Source organism: Mugil cephalus, chromosome 4 (assembly GCF_022458985.1).
Source record: "Mugil cephalus isolate CIBA_MC_2020 chromosome 4, CIBA_Mcephalus_1.1, whole genome shotgun sequence".
In the NCBI taxonomy this organism is placed as follows: Eukaryota; Metazoa; Chordata; class Actinopteri; order Mugiliformes; family Mugilidae; genus Mugil; species Mugil cephalus.
In genome coordinates this window covers 5,957,378-5,976,587 of record NC_061773.1, presented here as the reverse complement: position 1 = coordinate 5,976,587, position 19,210 = coordinate 5,957,378, and the positions used below count along the sequence as shown (strand labels likewise).

The 19,210-nt window shown below is 38.4% G+C and overlaps 2 protein-coding genes across 2 annotated transcripts; one reads left to right on the top strand and one right to left on the bottom strand.

The window, feature by feature from the left end:
- Positions 1-701: 701 nt before the first annotated feature.
- Positions 702-2,627, top strand: LOC125006911 (green-sensitive opsin-like). Its single transcript, XM_047583425.1, has 5 exons — positions 702-1,125; positions 1,211-1,379; positions 1,494-1,659; positions 1,780-2,019; positions 2,129-2,627. Exons 1-5 carry the CDS (start codon positions 741-743, stop codon positions 2,225-2,227), a joined length of 1,059 nt encoding a protein of 352 aa, XP_047439381.1. The 5' UTR covers positions 702-740; the 3' UTR covers positions 2,228-2,627.
- Positions 2,628-8,811: 6,184 nt separating this feature from the next.
- On the bottom strand, positions 8,812-11,475 carry LOC125006912 (green-sensitive opsin). The gene is made up of 5 exons (XM_047583426.1): positions 11,050-11,475; positions 10,723-10,891; positions 9,954-10,119; positions 9,560-9,799; positions 8,812-9,257 (listed from the first exon to the last, which is right to left on the bottom strand). The coding sequence occupies exons 1-5, from the start codon at positions 11,411-11,413 to the stop codon at positions 9,159-9,161; spliced, it is 1,038 nt and encodes a 345-aa protein (XP_047439382.1). The 5' UTR covers positions 11,414-11,475; the 3' UTR covers positions 8,812-9,158.
- Positions 11,476-19,210: the final 7,735 nt, after the last annotated feature.

The window sequence follows — 19,210 nt, the reverse complement described above, 5'->3', positions numbered from 1 at the left end:
GCATGGTGAGTGAGTCTTTATTCATGAAATATATACATATAGAAAATGAAGAAACATGTCTAATTACAGATTTCGACAGATGTCTCATTTCATCTTCTACTACCACTTATCGTCACTTGTCGCTTGGAGACATCAGCGCTAACCACTGAGCATTCAGACAGATGTACTTAACAGAATATTAAATGGTTAAATGAAATTGTGCGTTTGTCCAGGAAGAATCTGTGTTCATGTTGTTCAGAGCTAAGATGGCCAATCAAATGTTCCCTATTTAATCTCAACCTGGCACAACAGAGGTCTTTACATCCTGCCTGTAGATGGCAGCACAGTTAAAACAGAAAAATCTCTACGTACTTAAGTTGTCCAGAAAAAAAGAGGATAAATATCTACAGATAATGAAATTCATTACATCATCATCGATTTCTTATGATTCGAGGTTTTCATCGTTTTTTATTCTTGATAATATCCCAAGATCTTTGAAAGCTGACTGTTATAATTCCCATTCTTGAGTTGAGATTAAGAGAATTCTTCTGGATTTGTAAAGTGGAGCACATTACATTGAATCCCTGTTCTCTATCCGGTGATAAGATAAATCACAGGACAATCCTGTAATCCTCTGGCAATTTGACAATAGGGTTACTGGACAGGTATAAAAATCACTCGACAAAGCTCTGCATTCTGTGTCCAACAACCCATCTGGTTTGCTACACTAAGAAGTCCAACAGAGCAACTGACTAGCAAAGATGGTGTGGGAAGGAGGAATCGAGCCCAATGGCACGGAGGGCAAGAACTTCTACATCCCTATGTCCAACAGGACTGGGATTGTTAGAAGCCCTTTTGAATACCCGCAGTATTATATGGTAGACCCGTTGGTCTACAAGCTTCTGGCTTTCTACATGTTCTTCCTGATCTGCACTGGAACTCCCATCAACGGTCTGACATTGTTTGTGACGGCTCAGAACAAGAAACTCCAGCAACCTCTCAACTACATCCTGGTCAACCTGGCTGTGGCTGGACTCATCATGTGCATGTTTGGCTTCACCATCACGATCACATCTGCTTTAAATGGCTACTTCATTCTTGGACCCACTTTCTGCGCCATTGAGGGATTCATGGCCACACTGGGAGGTACGAAAGAAAAAGCAAGATATCTCTCAGGAATTACATAAAGAAAATGATGCTTCCTATTTGACTTCTCTTCTTCTATCTACAGGTGAAGTTGCTCTCTGGTCTCTGGTCGTGCTGGCTATTGAGAGATACATCGTCGTCTGCAAACCCATGGGAAGCTTCAAGTTCTCTGGAGCTCATGCTGGAGCTGGAGTCGCTTTCACCTGGGTCATGGCTATGGCTTGTGCTGCACCCCCACTTTTTGGCTGGTCCAGGTAATACTCACCTTTAGAAATGTTTATTTTACTTTAATAGTCAACATATGGGATTAGAAAATATAGTAGGTGTACAATAAAATGGTTGGATTGCTTTCTGCTCTTTAATCTCAGGTACCTTCCTGAGGGTATGCAGTGTTCCTGTGGACCTGACTACTACACTCTGGCTCCAGGCTACAATAATGAGTCATTCGTCATCTACATGTTTGTTGTCCACTTCTTTTTACCTGTCTTCATCATCTTCTTCACTTATGGAAGCCTTGTGGCGACAGTCAAAGCTGTAAGTGAAGTTTTTCTGACATCATTCATATGTTATTCTGTGGCAATCAATGTCACATTACTGCATCTAGCATGACTTTTATTGAATGTTGGTTATATTTTCTGCTCTCAAACACTTCAGGCTGCAGCCCAGCAGCAGGAGTCAGAGTCCACTCAGAAGGCTGAGAGGGAAGTGACACGTATGTGCGTCTTGATGGTCTTCGGCTTCCTGGTAGCTTGGACACCATATGCCACTTTTGCCGGCTGGATCTTCTTGAACAAGGGAGCTTCTTTCACCGCCCTGACTGCAGCCCTCCCCGCCTTCTTTGCGAAGAGCTCAGCCCTGTACAACCCTGTCATCTATGTGCTGTTTAACAAACAGGTTGGTTCATGTGAGGTCTACCTTACTTTCCGTTTTATCCAGCGTTTCAACCAATCGTGATGATATTGCAACTTTATTTCAACATGTCTTTCTTTCCATCTCTTTTCAGTTCCGAAACTGCATGCTGAGCACTATTGGAATGGGTGGCATGGTGGAGGATGAGACCTCAGTTTCAACCAGCAAGACAGAGGTGTCCTCTGTGTCTTAAATGTAGAGGCATTTTCATATCTCTGGTCTCTGGTCTGCTTTCCTTATTACTGTATCTTTGATCTGATATAATCCTCAATGTGGACTGTATAAAGTTCAGGGACGTCTGAACTACTTGACCAGTGATAAACGGCTCCAGGAACAATGAATGGAATTGTCTCTTTTACTTGAGGGATGTTGGAAAGTGTGTGAATTTTTAATCAATGTAAATATTGATTAGACATATGAACGCATGTATGTGGATGCTCACTTTGACTTCCCCTGCCACCCAAGTTACAGACCCATGTTGTACCTTTGAATCTATGCAACATTCTTAAATATTATCTGATTTTAATGCAGTATTTTTTTTTATTTTACTTTATTTAATTTTTTTACAGCAGAGGGAACATTTTTAACTGCACTTTCAAAATGAGCAACTATATACAGTATAAAACTCTATTTTTATCACTTGTTGAGTTGGTCGTCATGAATTGTAAACATTGTGCATATGAGGAATAGTGTAAATAAATAAATGCATGCATGAAAATATGTTGTCATGAGATCATTTCACAGAAACAACCTGGAACGGTGTTTATTTGTTAAAAATACACAATAAAAAATAACAAGTTGCTCCCTCCCTCACATTTAAGCTCTGTTCATTCTGTCTTGGGTCAACTTTTCAGTTTATCACTGAAGCTTTAAATGTGAATGCAGTAGCAACTTGTGATTTTTTACCATTAACTTTTCTCGGGACATGTTGACTGAGCCTTTATTTATGAAAAATATGTAGAGAATGAAGAAACATATCTAATTACAGATTTCCACAGATGTACTGCACTTGTGTGCTAGAATTTGGCTAAATGAAACTGTACATTCTCCTGGAAGACCGTGTTAATGGTGTTCAGAACTAAGATGGCCGACAAAATGCTCCTGATTTAATCTCAACCTGCCACAACAGAGGTCTTGACATCCTGCCTTTAGATGGCGTCACCTCCAACAGGGGATACCTTTATCTTCGGATAATGTCATCCTTGTTACACCTTCAAGGCGCCGTTGATGAAAAAACAGAGTGTGATAAGTTGAAGGCCAGGTTAATCCATTTACCCAAGAGAAAAGCCGGGTTAAGAATCCCAGTGTGCAAGCGTTAGTTTGAACAAAGTGAACACTACTAGCGTTCTGGTAGTTATGGCAATTCATTTGGAAAACCAATATATCAGTTATATGTTTGTAACTGTGTTGTGGTTCAGGAGATAAGATCAGGAAAAATGTGTATACCATGTGGAAGGCAGCACTTGTCTGAAGCATTGTTTTGCTGTGCTTACAGCAGGAGGGAGGACAGTAGGAGAGGGGCTTGTCAGGATTATTTAACACACAAGATTGAAATGATGCACATTAATGTGATTTCCACTGTCAGCCTACTATAATATCTTAGAATAGAGTATCTTACTTTGAGAGGGAACTTGGGAAAGTTTTTTTAGACACACAATGACATGCCATTATTTATTATTTTATTTTTTTTAGATATGTGAAAATATCATTATTGCAGAAAGTATTTGGTTAAATTACTTCCTGCTGTACATGCCAGTGCTGACCAATGCAGAATAAATAATGCATGTCTGCATGTATTTGTGTTACACTTGGCTGAGTAAAATTTTATTTATCTACACCAACTAGTGTATAGATAGACCATGATAATTCACCATCATAGACTATAAGGGAATTCTATATTTTAGATGAAAAGGGTAGAAAACAATCACAAAGCATGTGTGGACAAAAAGTGTGTCTGCATTAGTGATTATCAGTGCCGGCCTGCCCAGTATTCACAGGGTGCACACGACCAGTGTTAGGGAAAATCCCTGCAGACCCCTCCTACCTTCTGCATAACCTGCTCCCTAATTGCCATGATCCTTATAAAGAGTTTAATCAGTTACCCGTCACCATAGGTAGGTTAGACTTAGTAGCCTTAGCAGCAACAATAGTAGTAGTAGTAGTAGTAGTTGTAGTACTAGTAGTAAAAGTAGTATAGTATTAGTACTAGTAGCAATACTAGTTGTATTTATTTATTTATTTATTTATTGTGTTATTAACTCAAACGGGAATAGTGCTAACAGTCTGTGCTAAATGTCAATCATTCTGCTTGTTTCACTGCCACTTAAGCCGGATTTCCATACACGGCCTACCTCTTAAACCACTCCGCATCGAACCACATTTTTTTAACTACCTTTTCCATTTCCACACTCACTAGCATTTTGCTACTAGCAACAGCAGGTTACACAGTAAAGTTATGTTCCAACAACCAGTCAGCGAAAGAAAACAACCATTATGCAGTTATGAGCTTTCAAGCAGAACACAATGAACATAATAAAAAATAAAACCTTAGCGGACGACTGTGCCAACAGTGTCATGGATTTGAGGCAAGCTTCCCTACCAGCGCTCCCTGCTCCTTTTCCAGTCATTAATGCAAATGTACCGACACAAGAGCAAAAATTGTGTCGATTTTTGTCTGACCAATCAGTAGTAAGGAACGTTTCCAAGTCACAGTTTCGGCTCCAATTTACCTACTTTGGACCGAGTATAGAGCAGGTACTAAAAAGTACCTTAACAAGTATCTCTTTGACCTCGTTCAGCCTACCTTCTAGCAATGGAAATAGCTATTTAGAGTGGGCGGTGCAGAGTGGTTTAGAGGCAGGCTGTGTATGGAAATCTGGCTTTAGGGTGCTCCCAAGAGAAGATGGTGATGCATGCAGTTACATTAGCCCTATGCTCTCCCAGTCGGTGCTTTAAATGGTTTGTTATCTATGTGTTTGTTGCCGTCCAGCACACATTCTGTTGGGTGACCGACTTCCACGGACCACGGTGGTGGTCCTCATATCTGGGGCAGATGCATCTGTCTACCGGGATGAGGTGGAGCAGCTGATAGGGTGGTGCAGGGAGAATAACCAAGGAGCTGATTATCAACTTCAGAAGGAAGAAAATAGACATCCCACCACTTCTTATCAGCAGAGTATGTGTGGAGAGGGTGATCAACTTCTGTTTCTTGGGAGTCCACCTCAATGAGAACATGACCTGGAGTGTCAACATCTCTGAGTTGCTGAAAACCACCCAGTAGAGAATATACTTCCTCAAGAAGAACAACATTGTGCAGAAACTGCTGGTGTCCTTTCATCAATGCTCCTCAAACTCACAGCACCTGCAAGGACCCCTCTCATTCCGATCAGTCCCTGTTTGGTTCAGGGAGTGAACAAAAGACTCTGGGACAGTTTTTATACAACAGTGACACTGAACATACGGCATAAGCACAGAATTTGCACTACTTTTTATTTATTTATTACATACTTTTATAGCTGCTTTTTATGCTGTTTGTATATATAGATTATTGACTCTATATACTGTGGACAAACCCATTGTGACATCACCCGATTCTGAACCTTGAAAATGAAGCCTGAAGTAAGCGGAGCCTGCGGTTGCCATGTTGGATCAATCAATCAAACTTTATTTATGGGGCACTTTTCATACAAAGGATACAGCCCAAAGTACTTTACATAATTTTTTTTTTTAAAAAAAACAACAAAAAAAAAACAATAGACCCAAGAGCAATGAGGAACAACACTGAGGAATTTAAGAGCACTGAGGAAACACAAAGACTTGAACATTAGAGACATAAAAATAACTGTAATAAAAATATAATGAATAAAATCCAATTAAAATGTATATTAAAAGGGTAAAAATATAAAATAAGTTTAAAATTAGTTAAAAGTCAGACTAACAAGATAAAATGTAAAAAGGTAGGTCTTTAGTTTGCTTTTAAAAAGGTCCACATTTTGTCTGTTTTCCTCAGGCCCTCAGGCAGACTGTCCCACAAGCAGGGACAGGCTGCTGCCTGAAGACCTGAGAGTTCTAGGGCTCATATGTTAAAAGCAAATTGGATAAATAATTAGGACCAAGACCATTAAGAGCTTTAAAATACATTAAGAGGATCTTAAAATTTATCCTGAAGCAGACAGGTAGCTGTCTTTCTGGTCCTCGTCAGAACTCGTGCAGCTGCATGTGGAGCAATACCTTTTTTAGGGAAACGAAAGAAGAGCGTTACAGTAATCAGTTCTGCAGGTGATAAGAGCATGGATTAGTGTCTCAGTGTTGGCTTGAGATAGAAACAGCCGCACTCTGGTAATGTTTTTGGGATGATAAAAAAAAAAAAAACAATGTGACAACAACAAACATGAGCATTAACATTTAGTTTTCAATCTAAAATAACACCAAGGTTTTGTACCTGTTCAGAGGCCAGGTCTTTGAATGATGTGCTTTGCGCCACCCACACTTGGATACTTCAAATATAGATATGGGGTCATGTTGGGACAAAGCTAAAGCTGCCTGGATGCTGAAACCCACCCAAACAACTCTGCACTACCAGGTTAGCTCAGGCTACTGAGTGAGCCTAATTGCCATCTGTGGTGCTAGCAGCCGGCTAACATGGTGGTCTCGCTCCTGGTTTGATACCATTTGTCGCGACTAAAATGTAATTAAATACAGAGATTGATGCCTTTAATATATAGTTGTTACAAATTATGGGTCACATTTCAATTAATTCTGTTGAAAATACAAAAATCATAATTTTAAGAGCAAAAATGACAAAGTCACTGTAACCACAATTGTGATGTGTGTTAATGCATGTGACTTTTGCACTCTACTCCAGGCTCAAAATTAAGAAATGAGAACATAAATTATAGCTATGTGGGATATACAATTGATTTGGAGGGGTATTTGATGAAAATAAACAGGATAAAAGTCGTCCAGTTCATCCTCCAAAAAAGGGCATGCTATCATGAAGAGAACAAGGAGTTGGACCTATATATACTGTGTTGCTCTCATTTGACATAAGTGAAACTCCAGAAATCTTTAAAGGTAAAAATCTAATCAACTACAATGATGCACCTATTAATCAAACCTCTTACGGCAACTCGATACGCAGCCTTTATTAGTATTCCAGTCAGGCCTGACAGTAATAAGACCTAATGAATGAAGAGAAATATTGTTGAAGATGATGTGGAACCTTTTAGATCCAACAGTAAAGTCACTTTCTTTGCCTCTTTTTAGCAGACAATTAATACCAAATTGTCTTCTGTCAGTTGCACTGTAGTCCAAATGTTTAAGTAGTGATATATTATTTTTTCTCTTTCTCTTTCCTCTATAGTTTTTTTTTCTACATCTTTTTGAAGCTTTCAATGTTGGTGTTGTATTAATAAGGAAAACATTCAAAATAAACCTTCTTGCTGCTTCTGTATCTTGCTCAAATATTTTGTCTACCGATATGAGCTTGCTGTCATTATACATAATCTGTGCTAATAAATACTACTAAAACTAAAAGTCAACCAGATAATGAAATGACTATATTTATAATATCTGGATGCAGGACGATTGAAATTATCTAACATGTGTAGAAAGACTATGGAAATGCTGTAAAACACATTCATTTCTCACGGTGTTGACAACAGGTCCAACACAGGATCGATCTTATCCTGATTCTTAGCCTGGTCTGGAGCAGGCTAGCTGCGGAGAATAAATCACCATGGTTACTTCTCTGGGATAAAGTTATCCTGCGTTTGTGCAACCAACTTGACGCTAAATTCATCCAGGAGAACAACATATCCAGGATTAATCCCAGTTTTGTGCAATACCCCTCTGGAGGTTGCTGCGTGATATAGACCCCTTTATGGTCTACGTCACTGTGACGTCACGATATGAATTGTTTACGATGTGCCAGAGGTAAAAAAGAATAGGCAAGCTAGATATTCAGCCTTCTTGCTGTATTTTTTGGTGCCAAAAATCGAAAAATCAAAAACATTACTTGAAGTCTTATCATACCAGACACTGCCAGTTGTAGACAACTTTGGTTTGGCTTTGCCGATTAAAAGAAAGGATTGGAGTGAGACAATCAACAATACACTTCATATCAGATAAGATTAATATGTAAAGCATCATCAGTTTCAGCCTGGATAACATTATGGATTAGTGTAACTCGTGACTGAAGCTACGTTAAGTTAATCATCATTTCATCATCATTTAACACGTTAATGCCAATGCTAATGCTTACCGCAAGCTAACGCAACTTTAGTTGCTGTTTCAGACATGCCCAAGCAGACTTTGCATTTACTACGTTACCCTCCACAGTGGTTCCACTTACTTCTTGTAACATCTTTAAAATAACACTCACGGTCTGAGAGTGAGTTTATTAGTATATTCTCTAAAACATGCGTTTCCTCACCCATTATTGTCAAACCAGTCCATTGAAATATGCTAACCGCCGTTTACAGGGCTATAGTGTTTGAGATGAGTTGCATCCAGTTAAGCCCCGCCCCTCAAAAGTGTCACATTGTTTACAAACCGTGAAGGGGTCTATAACTGACAGGTCTAGGCTATTTCGTTGTTTCCACAACAATGACAATAAAGGACATTCATTCCTTCATTTATTCATTCATTCATTTACTTCACATGTTACCTTCTATATCTACTTATCACATCAAAGTCACGATCCATTACTTGCAGTTCTCAAGTAAAAAACATGTGTGAATTGTGGAACTATTTAAAGGTAAATCAAGCCACCAGTGCATCTTTTCATCTTGTTTATTTAATATATATTCTCCTACAAATGTTTTTATTAGTAAAATATTCATAGAATATTATGACAGAGGCTAGCACACAGACTTTCCATGCCAAGACGTCACAAGCACATGTTGCAATTGCTATTTCTTCAGGTTGGGTTTAAGTTTAGAATTGTTTTTGTTTGTTTGTTTGTTTTTCATGTCAGATGCTCAAAAGTCAGGGTCAGATTTAAGGTTGGAATGAAAGCAGTGAAATCTGTCAATAGCCTGTATTCTGCTTGCATCCATTAACTTATGCACACTTCAAGACAGACATTAAGAATGAGGGCAAAGTTGGGAGCAATGGCGTTATTCTTAAGAGACAGAGGAGACTTCTGTCTTGCTGGTTGATACTGAGGTCTCATCCTCAACCATTGCGCCCATTCCAATTGTAGCAAGCATGCAGTTACGGAACTGAAAAGGGAGAAAAAAAATACAAAGGCAAGATGTTACAAGAAGAAATCATGATCTTGAGGTCATACTAAAACAAGAAATCAAATATTGCTGTATAATTTTCAAATGCACTTCAGCTTTTTAGCATTTATTACCTGTATGTCACCATTTTACAAATCACAAAACTGTAAATATAAAAATACAATTAAGTTATGCCACTAGCCTGTAAGAAAATAATTTACTGACACCACAGTAACCTCAAACTTGATTATCATCATTTTTTAAATACCTCTAAATGAAGTATAACAATAAACTAACAATACCTGTTTGTTCATCAGAATGTAGATAACAGGATTGAACAATGCTGAGCTCTTTGAGAAGAAGGCAGGAACAGCCATGGAGGTAGCAGAGAAGGCAGCCCCTTTGTTGAAAAATATCCATGCAGCAAAGCTAGCATATGGAGTCCAAGCAATTAGGAAGCCCAACACCATCAGGACGCACATACGTGTCACTTCTTTCTCTGCTTTCTGGGTGGACGCAGAGTCCTGCTGCTGGGCTGCAGCCTGAAAATGAGGCCATCGTTAGTTAATGTCTTTGTTTTTTACAAGTGAAATTTAAATGTAACCTATACATATTGGAAAAACTTGTCCTGCAACAACATTCTTAAAAACGCGCAATTGCATTTTAAAAGAATTACATTAAATTGAAGTCTCTTACAGCTTTTACTGTAAACACCAAGTTCCCATAAGTGAAGAAGATGGTGAAGACAGGAACACAGAAGTGACAGATGAACATGTACAACACATATGATTCATTGTTGTAGCCTGGTGCCAGAGTGTAGTAATCAGGGCCACAGGAAACCTGTATACCCTCAGGAATATACCTGCGAATAAAAGACATACAGAGTAAGATGCATGAAATGAATTAATTGCTTTCTATATTATAATACTCCATCTAATTGTCCAAACACAGCCTTGTTAGGTAGTTTATCATTCTAAACTGATTCTTAATGAATGTGAATGTGCATGGTGAGATGACATCCACACTGTACTGTACTGTACTGTACTGTACTGTACTGTACTGTTAATAACAACCACTTAATCTACTTCACACCATATTGGCTATACAGTAAATGGTGCATGTTTGTTAATATGCTCCATACTGATGTATACATGACTATATCTGCTTGTTTCAGATTCCCTGGTTGCTCTGAAATTTGAAGTTGAACCTTACAATGGGAGCATCTTATGTAGATAATATGGCTAAAACAGGGGTCACCTGTGTGGCAATGAGGCCTTTTGTATTTATGGCTCCAGTGGTATCTAGTAAAGTCACCACAGCCCAACATCTGAGTGAGCCTATTGGAGGTCAAAATCTTTGCAAGTTAAGCAGGACGAATGGACAAGATGACAGATCTGTTAAATTGGAGAGCATTGTACACTGTGCCAACACAGATGTGACAACAGATGAGGAATCATCTCATTACCTCGACCAGCCAACCAAAGGAGGAACAGCACAGGTTGCCGCCATGAACCAGGTAAATGCGCAGCCTACTGCTGAGTGGGAGGCTGTGAATTTGAAACTACCCATGGGTTTACACACCACAATGTATCGCTCAACAGCCAGGACCACAAGAGACCACAGAGACACTTGACCTGTGGAGACAAAAAGAGAGCAACGGTAGGACTGTCGACTGTTACACCAGCAAGGATCTTACAACTTAAATGAAATTAATAACTGAGAAAAAGTTTGTCAACAAACAAACAATACATTATTTGTGCGTATATCATCTAACTGTAATTTTAAAGTTTACCTCCAAGTGTGGCCATGAATCCTTCAACTGAACAGCCCAAGGGTCCCATGGAGAAATAGCCCATGATAGAAGAAAAAAAAGTGACTGTGAACCCAAAGCAGACCATAATCAGTCCAGCCACAGCCAAGTTAACCAGGATGAAGTTGAGAGGTTGCCGGAGCTTCTTGTTCTGAGCTGTTACCAGTAGTGTCAAAAAGTTGACGGGAAAACCAGTGCAGATCAAGCAAACCATGTAGAAAGCCAGTAGTTTGAATACCCATGGATCTGCCAGATAATACTGTTGATATTCAAATGGACTCCTCACAAGCCCTGTCCTGTTGTTCATGGGGATGTAGAAGTTTTTGCCCTCTGTGCCATTCTCCATTCTAGCAAGTTAAGGTTTGGGACCACACTATGGATTAACCCTGTAAATGCAGCAGAGTCTGGTCTCAGACCTCTTAGTGATGCAGTCATGGTTATATAGCCCTCCCAGTGGATATATAAGACGATGAGAAGTTAAGCTGGAAAGAACTGCAAAGCATAAGGTATAATCTCTGAATATACACTCAGCTTTGTTTGTTTGGCCTCTCTGCAGGTGTTGTACAGGCATGTACCTACTTTGCTTCCTTAATTCCTATCATGACATGAGGTGTGTAACTGTAAACTGGACAAATTCTTTCCAGTTTTCCCCACTGAAGTTACTTTCTAGTTTACGCACAGGACCATGTTTTTGAGACTGACTTTGTTTTTCTATAGTTTTAGAGATCATATTTTAAAAGTCCGTTTCTATAGCAACTATAAGCACTGGTATGGTACGTCCTGGAATTTGTCAGTTTTCTAATAGACACATGAATTGCTCAGAAATTGTGTGATAGAGACACTTAAGTTTTTATCCATCACACAGTGCCACTACCATGGGAAGCTTGAGTCATAAAGAAATATCTTGCAACAGATGGTATGGTCCTGATCTCAACATCGAATTTTATTCATTTTTATCACATTCATACCATGATTGATTTAATTTATTTACCTTTTTCCATATCTGCATATCAGATGTAATATTTTCCTTGTGCATAGCTATATGTGCTATATTTCCAAGGTATCTGGAAGGTTTTTCTAGTCTAGTCCTGGAGAACCTGTCAGGAAAATCAGGAAAATATGCCCATAGACTATAGCAACACATTTAAAACTGAGCAGATAGTTTGTGAATGTCTAGGGAAAAAATAACAACAAAAAAACAGTCCAAAATGATGTCCATATTAGTATAAACATGTACGTCCATACATTTGTTACTGCATAGAGTAGTGATTCTGCAGAGATAACAGAGACAGAGTTAATCTAATTGTTTAGAAGCAACCGAGAAGTCAAATGTTGTGATTCAGATAATGGGGATCATGCTCTTATTTAATTAGACAAGCCAGAAACCTGTTAACTCATTATTGTTGGCTTGTAAATTAAATTATTGGTAAACCAGTTGCTACAGTTGAGGACAGGATCAGAGCGCTCTCAGCTAAACACGCTGTTTTAATGAATAGACAGTGGCAAGTCACGGATAAAACTGTGTGATCTTTCAAAGACATGAGAGGTATAGGGTATTACTGTGACTAAACGGAGAGGTAATTAATAACTAAAGGAAGTGCTTTAGTAAGTAGCATCTATTTATTCCTCTGCAATGTGTTTGATAATTATATTTTCATCCCTTAGGCTTTATAAACATGTCAGATGATGTACTTTTATATCAGATAGTAGAGGTTTAGTGTTTTGTTTCACTCTGTGTTGTATTTGAAAATGACTGAGACTTTAAATCTTCTTTATAAATGCTTTATAAGGCATAGAAAGCCCTCGCTTTATATTAGATAAATATCAGTAAATGATTTATAATGACCTTCATTAACCATGAATTACAGTAAGAATTCATGTTTCCAAACCCTTTATTAACAAACTTAGTAACTATTAGTTTTTTGTGGATCTATCTATCTATCTATCTATCTATCTATCTATCTATCTATCTATCTATCTATCTATCTATCTATCTATCTATCTATCTATCTATCTATCTATCTATCTATCTATCTATCTATCTATCTATCTATCTATCTATCTATCTAATTCAGCTCACTTCACTTGTACATTCTGTGTCAAATGTATCACCTTTATTGTTTCTTTATATATGCATGCTGTCTGTATATGTAATAATGTAATGATAGCATAGTAGAGTAACAATATATTAGTACTACTAATACTACTATAATAGAGTAATAATATACTGTATATCAATATCATAATATGTAGGCCATAACACTGTTGTAGCTCTTACAGCTTTTATACAACTGATAAGTATGCAAAACTATATTTTATAGTTCAAATGAGGCTTGTGTAATAGTAAGTGATGAGTAAATGCAAGTAAGTGAAAAGACCCTCATGTGCTGATTAGATTAACTGGTGATTCTAAATTGGCCATAGGTGTGCATGTGAGTGTGAATGGTAGTCTGTCTCTTTGACCTGTCTAGGGAGTATCCTGCCTCAGCCGATGACAGCTGGGATAGGCTCCAGCAACCCCCGCGACCTATAGGATAAGCGTACGAAGAGGGGACAGATGAGTTATTGAATATAATATATGTTGTTGTTGTTGTTGTTCTTCTTATTATTATTATTACTATTATTATCTTCAATAACCACTTGTCCTCTTGAGGTTCATGGAGGGACTGGAGCTAATAATAATAATAATATTAATAATTATAATAATAATGATAATAATAATAATAAGAAGAAGAAGAAGAAGAAGAACAACAACAACAACAATGTTACAGAAACTGATGTTTCTTATACTGTGAATCCGTGTTAGTTCAGAGTTGGAAACATTGATATTACAAACTGAACAGACATTTTGGTTCATATTTCTAATCATCATATTCATCATCATATCATATTTACTAATTTGGATTGTGATTTGACAGTTTAGTTTTCTGTTTAGGGGGACTACAAATATTCAAATATGTTTGTTTTTTTGTTGTTGTTTTTTTTTTTTTTTTTACCACAATATATTTATTCAATTCAATTCAATTCAGTTTTATTTATATAGCGCCAATAACAATACAAATCGTCTCAAGACGCTTCACAAAAACCAGCCTGCAACCTCCAGAGTAAGCCTGAGGGCAACGGTGGCAAGGAAAAACTCCCTTTTAACAGGAAGAAACCTTGAGCAGAACCAAGCTCATATGGAGGGACCCATCTGCCGAAGGCCAGCCGAGTAGAAACAGAGAAGATATTGTTGGAATACGATTTCTTGGAGTGTGTAACACTTAACAGGTACAATATGGGGTCAGTTCATAATGAGAGCTTAAAGCATTGTATCATAATAAGTAAAATAGTAAAATAAGTAATTTTACTATGAGTTCTGTGTTTTCTGGCAGAATTTCTGTCTTTCTTTTATTACTCTCATAGGTGATCTACATACTATATATAGAGTCTCCATGTTATCTTAACATACAGCAGTTTCTCTGGCTCAGTGCTGAGTTTAAAGTAACACAAAAAAAGCATTATTGTAGTTGAATCTATGCCAAGCAAAACAATTTTCTTTTAAACTACTGCCACTAGATGAGAAAGTGAAATGTTAAAAGTCTAATACATTTACTGATGAGAATGCCCTGGAAACAGGAAACCATCTGTCACAGCGTTCATAAGTATGCCAATACCCACAAGTGGGATTTCCAGACCAAGAAGCTTGGGTTGATCCGCTTAGCATCCAAAAATTGTCACTTACAAGCTGTTAAACCGGAGGGGTTTGGCCCTGTCTAATCTGCAATCCTCACAAATTGGATTCACACCTCGTACGTAATTCAGAAGAGTTGAGTAGGTTATCTGGGAGTCAGGGTGCACCTTAGAGGTGACACCTGTCTCCTTCAATTCCCATGGAAAAGTGATTACCACAGCCACACAGCCTCCATTGGGTTCTCAACGGGGGCAGACGCTAGAGGTCAAACATAGTATATCAGTTTATTCACTTCAACAGTATCATGTGAGTGTACTATAATATATACTGTCTATAATACAGATCAGTACATATTTATCTGTCTATCTACAATAACAGACAGACATATAGATTGATAGATTTTCTCAAAAGCCACACTTTTATTGATTTAAATACTAAACTATATAGTTTGAAGTTTCTACGCTGAAATTAAAATGACATTAACAGGACTTTGTGATCTAAGTTAATAATAGCATTAATTACTGCCCCATATGGACTATACAGTGTTGTGCCATGTCAAATGTAATCTACAATATATTATTATCTTCTAGGAGGAACTTATTGATACTTTGATACTTACAATGATAAGTTGCACTTTTCTTTTCTCTGGGGCATCTAACACACTGTCTTCCAGTGCCTGACAGTAAATAGGCTAGTAGGCCTCACTCCACCAGTTCAGTATTGAAAGAAGCCAGCTTTAAATGATTTCACTACACAGCAGTCAGATAGGTATGTCCCTATGAACTTTAGTCCACAGCATTAGGGAGCAACTTATACATCTTCGACACTAGCCACACACTGTGGTACATTCAGCAGCAGCATAATAACAGACACTTCACATAAACGGAAGTCTCTATGTAAAAAATAAAAATAAACTGTAAAACATTTTTGTATGTTGGAAAATGGTTGGTAGGTCAAATGTGTGATTTCCTTGTAGGACATTTGGCAGAATGATAATGTGAGAGCTGAGCACTAAATGAGATTTATATAAAAGCCTGAGGCAGGTGAGAAGTCAAACCACATCTAAGATCAACTGGGTGCTGACCGCGTGTCTACATTCACACGTAAACAACAGTTAATAAGGATTAGCTCTCTGCTTCACGGCTACAAGTGCTTAACACACCAATGTAACCGGAACTAGAACTGTGGCTAATCACAAGGTCAAGGAGACACATTATGTGACTGATTCAGAACATTTTGTGGAACTGTCCACCAGTGAAAGTATAAAGATGAAATATACCATATTGCATTAATAGAATTTAAATGTTTCTACTCACAAGTTATCACATACAGCATGTGCTGAGTTTTACACTGGATTTAGTGAGGAAAAAAGCAATAAGTAAGTTTAACGAGCACAATATGAAGGAGAAGTAGGATTCTTTGAAATTAATTAGTAAAAAAATTGGATGATTAAAATATAGTTCCAGACTGTATGAATCCCAGAAAAAACATATGCCATATTTTACTTAAAATTAACCAAGGGAAAAAGAACATTGTTTATTTGAGTGGTAGGTTCCACAAGTCTAAAACTCAAGACACTTCACTCAAGAGAGTGTCTGGTTCCTTGAGGAAAGAAGAGTATGAGGCTGAGAGATAGAAGTGTAAATTAATAATTAGTGTATTCATTGTTTCAGTAAGGTGCTATTGTGATTTTTGGGCAGGACTAAATAGTAGAAATATAAGGAAGTCCCTGTAAATAGTGTCCTACTGTGTCAACAGGTTTTATCAGAGTATATGTGTGATAGGTGAACACTTTCTCTCCGGCCCTGCTGTCACAGTGTGTCTAATCTCTGCTTCCAGAGCGGGCCAGACGCTCTTGAGCATCAAGGATTAAAGTCTAATGTTCTTTTCTCCACTGCCCTACTCTCCCATGCATACGCACAGAATTACAACCCACTGAAAATGCAGCCGTTGAATTATGATCAGTTCCGACATATGCATAAAATCTCCAAACATCAAATTACAATAATGTTAAACACACATGCACAATAATGGTTTTATTTCCTTAGAACATCCACATAGTGATGTATTTTTTTTAAACAAACTGAAGAGGTCTGTTAGATGATGTAGACCTTTGACCATGACTAAATACACTCAACATCTAAATTCTTTGTTGTCACACAGAAAACAATGGGGATCTTTTCTGCACAGTAGTATCCTTTTTATGTTGATTTTATAATTATACAGTTAACATGTCAACCCGCCCGTACAGTTCATGCATTTGCCCTGTAAGATACTGTTTCATACTGCTTTACCTATATCAATGTCTGGAAATGAAAATCAAGGGAAGCCACCCACTCTTTGACCTCATTGTCATCATTATCAAGCCATTGAATGGCATAACGCAAGATTAACAAGTCTGTGTTGACATTTCATTATCAAAATTAGCAAGTGCAATGATGGAGGGTGGTGATTTGGAGTATTTAGTAAAAAACTATTTTACAAAATTACCTCTACAGCAACAACTTAGGATAAAATTTGACAGCAGCAGCACCTAAACTAAAACTTCAGAGAGGAAGAAAGTTTTTAATCTGGAGAATTACGTACAGTACGCCCAGTACTAGTGGTTGCTGGTAACGCTAAACTTTAGTGATTATTTTGCTGGCCAATGGCCACTAAAGTTACATGAAGTAGCAACGTACAAGCTGGAACATATTTTTTCTGTCCCTTACCTCCTAAAAAAAATAAATAAAAAAAGAGAAGAAGTAACTAGAAATAAGTTACTTCTTAAAAGTAATGTGCCCAGCACTGTGTCTGATTTCCATCTGACCAAAACGCATATGACATCCCATTCTTAATATTCTTATAACGTCTGCCCACCCTTTAAATCTACAACAGCTTCAACTCTTCTGGAAGGCTTTCCACAAGGTATGTTTATGTGAATTTTTGACCATTCTTCCTGAAGCTCATTAGTGAGGTCAGACACTGATGTTGGCTGAGAGCTCCTGGCTCACAGCCTTTATCTAATTCATCCTAAAGCTGTTCTGCTGGGTTGAGATCAGGACTCTGTGCAGGTCAGTCAAGTTCCTCCTCACCAAACTCTCTCATCCATGTCTTTATGGTCCTGGCTCTGTGCACTGATGCACAGTCATGTTGGAACAGGAAGGGGTTCATCCCCAAATTATTCCCACAAAGTTGGGAGCATGAAATTGCCCAAGATCTCTTGGTATGCTGAAGCACTCAGAGTTCCTTTGAGTGGAACTAAGGGACTAAGCCCAACTCCTGAAAAACAACCCTACACCATAATCCCCCCTCCACCAACTTCACACTTGGCACAATGCAGTCAGACAAGTACTGTTCTCCTGGCAACCACCAAACTCAAATTGGTCCATCAGACTGCCAGATGGAGGATTATGATTCGTCACTTCAGAGAACGCCTCCACTGCTCTAGAGTCCAGTGGTGGTGCTTTACAACACTGCATCCAACGCTTTGCATTGCACTTGGTGATGTATGGCTTGGATGCAGCTGCTCCGCCATGGAAACCCATTCCATGAAGCTCTCTACAGACTGTTCTTGAGTTAATCTGAAGACCACATGAAGTTTGGAGGTCTGTAGTGACTGACTCTGTGTCTCAGCACATCATGGCTGTTGTTCCTAGTCACTTCCACTTTGTTTTTACCGCTGACAGTTGACTGTGGAATATTTAGTATTGAGGAAATTTCACCACTGGACTTGTTGCTCAGGTGGTATCCTATCACAGTACCATGCTGGAGTTCACTGAGCTCCTGAAAGGGACCCATTCTTTCATTCTTGTAGAAGCAGTCTGTATGTTTGGGTGCTTCCCCTTATGCACCTGTAGCCATGGAAGTGGTTGGAACATATTCCCTCTCAAACGATGCAGTGCAATGTTCTCCCAGGAGGTGGCACTGTCGCCTTCAAAAAAGGAAGAAATAAAAAGAATCTGAGCTGCCAAATAGTTCTTCTTAAAATCGGGTCACTTGAAACCTCCTGATGAATAGTCCCTGTATAGTTTTTCCAAACACACTCTTGGCACCTTGCCCTTCCATATAACCCTTACCCTCTAAGTTTCCCATCGCACATAACAGAACAGAACTTTACAAATTCCATATAATGAAGTTTGGCGGACCTTGTGTACAGTAGAGACTAGTGGGTAGTATCAGCTCATTAAATCTTACCATAAAACATTACTGTTATTCACAAACAGAAAAATCAGTGACACCCTGTGCAGATGCACTGTAACTACGCTTCAGAGCCCTTATTGCAGTGACGTTGAAGCTGGGTGTCTTGAACACTGACCTGCGGCGCCTCCCAGTGGCCAAGAATCGGAACACACTACGATAAGTAATAGACACTGTATAACACAACATGTACTGTGTTTGTTTCTCTCTAATATTTTTAGGTGTCAGGTCCTTCAAAAAAGTACTACAGCATTCTTGACAAGACGATGGAGAAGCCAAATGATGTATGGC

What these genes read in the sequence shown, in the direction of transcription:
- LOC125006911 (XM_047583425.1), top strand. Translation starts at nt 741, where the DNA reads ATGGTGTGGGAAGGAGGAATCGAGCCCAATGGCACGGAGGGCAAGAAC. An exon ending in CCACTTTTTGGCTGGTCCAG is followed by an intron (nt 1,380 to 1,493) that starts GTAATACTCACC and finishes CTTTAATCTCAG; the next exon opens with GTACCTTCCTGAGGGTATGC. An exon ending in ATGTGCTGTTTAACAAACAG is followed by an intron (nt 2,020 to 2,128) that starts GTTGGTTCATGT and finishes ATCTCTTTTCAG; the next exon opens with TTCCGAAACTGCATGCTGAG.
- LOC125006912 (XM_047583426.1), bottom strand. Translation starts at nt 11,413, where the DNA reads ATGGAGAATGGCACAGAGGGCAAAAACTTCTACATCCCCATGAACAAC. An exon ending in CCTTTGGTTGGCTGGTCGAG is followed by an intron (nt 10,120 to 10,722) that starts GTAATGAGATGA and finishes TTTTATTCGCAG; the next exon opens with GTATATTCCTGAGGGTATAC. An exon ending in TGGTGTTTACAGTAAAAGCT is followed by an intron (nt 9,800 to 9,953) that starts GTAAGAGACTTC and finishes CCTCATTTTCAG; the next exon opens with GCTGCAGCCCAGCAGCAGGA.